Source organism: Poecilia latipinna, unplaced genomic scaffold, assembly GCF_001443285.1.
Source record: "Poecilia latipinna isolate Pla-1442-1.1 unplaced genomic scaffold, P_latipinna-1.0 Scaffold619, whole genome shotgun sequence".
NCBI lineage: Eukaryota > Metazoa > Chordata > Actinopteri > Cyprinodontiformes > Poeciliidae > Poecilia > Poecilia latipinna.
The window spans coordinates 57623-61172 of NW_015113235.1; the positions used below are offsets into that span (position 1 = coordinate 57623).

Consider the following 3550-nt stretch of genomic DNA (forward strand, 5'->3'; position numbering starts at 1 on the left):
TTGTACTACAGTATCAATGTGTAAACTGCTGTTTAAGAATGTCATGAAGTGGAGGAGATAGTGGTGAGAGAGAACACTGACGACCCAGGTAGAAATGAAAAAATGATGGTTTTAATGAAAAATCCACAAAAACAAAATCCAAACATACAGGCAGCACATGGAAGAACAGAAGGCAAAAGGTCCACGACTGAACAGACTGGCACAGAGAACAATGACAGACGACGTTAGATGAGGACCCAACAAGAGACTAAGGACACAGGTGGACCTAAATACACAGGAAGGGTAATTAGGGAACAAGACACACCTGGGAAGCAATCAAGGGGGAAGAGACAGGACACCACAGAGACTCATGGAAACAAAACCTAGAAAATAAACACAAAAAAACTCAAATCCTTACAAAGAAACTGAAACCTGAATTGTTATTTTTATTTGTTGACCTTTTATGGTTTCCATGAATTTTGTAGATTATTTGCATCTCACTTTTAATTTTTTTTTCTTTTGCCTTGATGGAAAAAATAAACATGAAACTACATTAATTTCCACCTCTGGACAACCTCTTTGATCAACATAGTTATATTTAGAAATTCAACACTCAAATGAAAAGACGACATAATTCATAAATGTTTTGACTGTAAAGGAAAAGATTATGATTGAAGTCTTTACTTCTTATTTCAACTTTTGTTTGGTAAGTTTACCTGTCAGGTAAGTGTTTGACATTCTACTCAGGAGTTCCAGTTTATCAGCATTTGTCAGACGCATAAAGCAGAAATAAAAACTTTGACTTGTGACAGAAAATAGTTTTCTCTTCCTGTCATGGTGTCATTCCATTGGACACCTGAGGGTTGGACTAGTCCCTGAGCTTGGTGACATTACAGACATTTAGACTTGTAGATTGATTCATGAACAATGCTCCACTTGGCCTTTTACTTGTGTTTTTGTGGAATTTCTGTGTTACTATAGATTTTAAAAAGTATATATTTTACATTTAAATACATACAGGGGAAATCTGTTACATTGATTATGATTTGTCAAACAAAGGCTTTTGTAATGAAACTAGAAAACCAAGGAACTAGAAAAATACTGTGAGATATAATCTGTGGTAAAAATAGCCTTTGCTGTGTTGCCACAATCAGTGCAGTGGAATCTCAGTCATGCTCTGAACCTCCCAGATCAGATTGAAGTCAAAACCTGGAGGACTTGTTTGTTGACTTGGCAGACTTTGTGTCAAGAGAACAAGGAAATAGCAGCGTATTTTTCATTTGTAATTTCGTGTGGATTAGAGTTTTCTCACGGACACATATATGGTAAAGTAACAATGTCTTTATTCTGTATTTACGGTTTGTATGTTTTTGTCTCATTACATAAATAACTTGTTTATGTGTTACTGAACTGTATCCTTTCAAAACAACTCATGTTGCTGCAGGTTAGGAGGAAGGTAAAAAGTCACATTTAAGGTTTTAACTAACAATTTTCCTGTGTAAAACTGTTCCTTACAGGGGAAATCTGTTACATTGATTATGATTTGTCAAACAAAGGCTTTTTGTAATGAAACTAGAAAACCAAGGAACCAGAACAATACTGTGAGATATAAATAGACATGTTATTTATTTGTTTTGTTTTGTTTTATACAAATGTCAAGGATTCATATATCCAAAGCAAGACCTTTTCTACAAAAGTTAGATCACAATCTTGTTCTTCTCTGCCGGTAATAGAAACCCTTTGTTTAGAGACAACATGTAAAGGAAAAGACTGTGAGACGTGAGATAGTGGTCAAGCTAAAGAAGCCTTGCAGGGTTGTTCTGAGGCTACAAACTGGAGACTTTGTGCCGACCACATGGAGAGGACATCAATATGCCCTGACTGAGTGTGTGACAGACTATATAAGTCTCCATATGGACAACCACACAGCAGAACTGTGAGATGCTTCTTAAGCAAAAGGGAGATCAGTCTCTACAACAACTCTTTGAAGTACCTTGACTAATATGCAAATCAATAATAACATTTAATTTTCCTTTGGGATCAATGAAGTATGTTTGAATTGAATTGAATTTTAGATAACATCATAATAGAGCATTAGGATATCCAGTATGACTTTAACTGATTCTAACACATTTTGTCTTTGTAAAGGACATTTTACAATGAGTCAGACTGAGAAAAGGAATGAGACATTCAGGTCCTTAAATGATCGTCTGTCCTCCAAAAGTAACGCTCAGATTGGACCTGAAAGGTAAGATGATTAATCAACACTCTAAAAGCACATGCTGTACTTCATGTGAAACATTGTTTGATTTTGGGAGAACTATGCTAGTTTGTTACATTTACATTTTACTGAAATCCAAAAATGCTTCATTTGTTTCAGGAATGAGAAATCTTAATTCCATTTAATTCAGTTAATTTGTATAGAACCAATGCACAACAAACATCATATTGAGGCTATTTACAAAATAACTCACTTTAATTCAATCACACATACAATTCAGTCACATTATTAATCATAGTGATTAAAAAGCACACTCAGTAACTTGCAGCATTCACCTTTTCTGGACGAGCATTTAGCGACAGTCAAAAATCACTTTCATTGTGTCTTTGACTTTACAGCAGGGGTGTCCAAAGTCAGTCCTCAAGGGCCGACATCCTGCATGTTTTAGTTCTCTTCCTGGTGGTAGTAACAACCTTTTCACCTTTTCAGTGTTCCTCTTAGGCCTTCTAATGAGCCATCATTTGGTCAAGATGTGTTAAACCAGGGAGAGAACTAAAACATGCAGGATGCCGACTTTGGGCGCCCCTGCTTTACAGCAATCCCTCACACCAAGCATGCATGTAGTGGAAAGGAAAAGGTAGAAAAGAAAAGAACGCATCCAGCTATCTCAGTTATGATGCATTGATGATTATAAACCTCATGATTGTTAATGATCTTTTTTATTTCAGGTTTTTGTGTTTTTTGATCCACACAATTAACATTTTCAGATGTTTCTTCCTGCAGAAAGTCTTATCATTTATTGCTAACTGTTATGTTGCTTGAATTTTATCCTTGAATTATCTGAGGACTTGGTAGATGAAGTTGAAGAAGTCCTCCAAAATCTGTTTTCCTAAATGAAAAATAACAAATCCTTGGATTATACACTTGGTTTCAAACAGAAATATTTTTACTAGTTCAATTACTTTTATTCTTTTTTAAATCGGATATCTTTGTTCAAATGTTTCATTTTACAAATTCTGCTTTTCCAACAGTCTTGGTCAGAAAATGAGGAACTCTTCTACGCCGAGTGTTGTGTCGCTTAAGAGCGAGAAATCAATGGATTTCCCTCTCAATTACAAAGATTCTTCACATTCAGAGTGAGTAAATCCTGTTTTTCATTTTTACAAGACATATACAACCTAAGGTCAAAGCAGATATTCATATGCTTGGTTTCTGTTTTGAGTTGCACTTTCTATAATATATTTCCATATGGCAAACTCTGTCTTACAAACGATGCTTTTTTCATAGACAATCCATTGTTTGCAAATTTGAACAACTTCAGTTTGCCTTATTGCTTTTTGTAATTAAACT

General features: G+C 35.1%; 1 protein-coding gene across 1 annotated transcript in view; it reads left to right on the forward strand.

Moving 5' to 3' along the window:
- Window positions 1-1271: 1271 nt before the first annotated feature.
- Window positions 1272-3550, forward strand: part of LOC106953985 (protein NLRC3-like) — an 18034-nt gene continuing 15755 nt past the window's right edge. Inside the window, exons 1-3 of the mRNA XM_015043166.1 lie at window positions 1272-1304; window positions 2128-2227; window positions 3232-3336. Coding sequence (XP_014898652.1) covers window positions 2139-2227; window positions 3232-3336 — 194 coding nt within the window. The 5' untranslated portion in view covers window positions 1272-1304; window positions 2128-2138. The remainder of the gene's footprint in view (window positions 1305-2127; window positions 2228-3231; window positions 3337-3550) is intronic.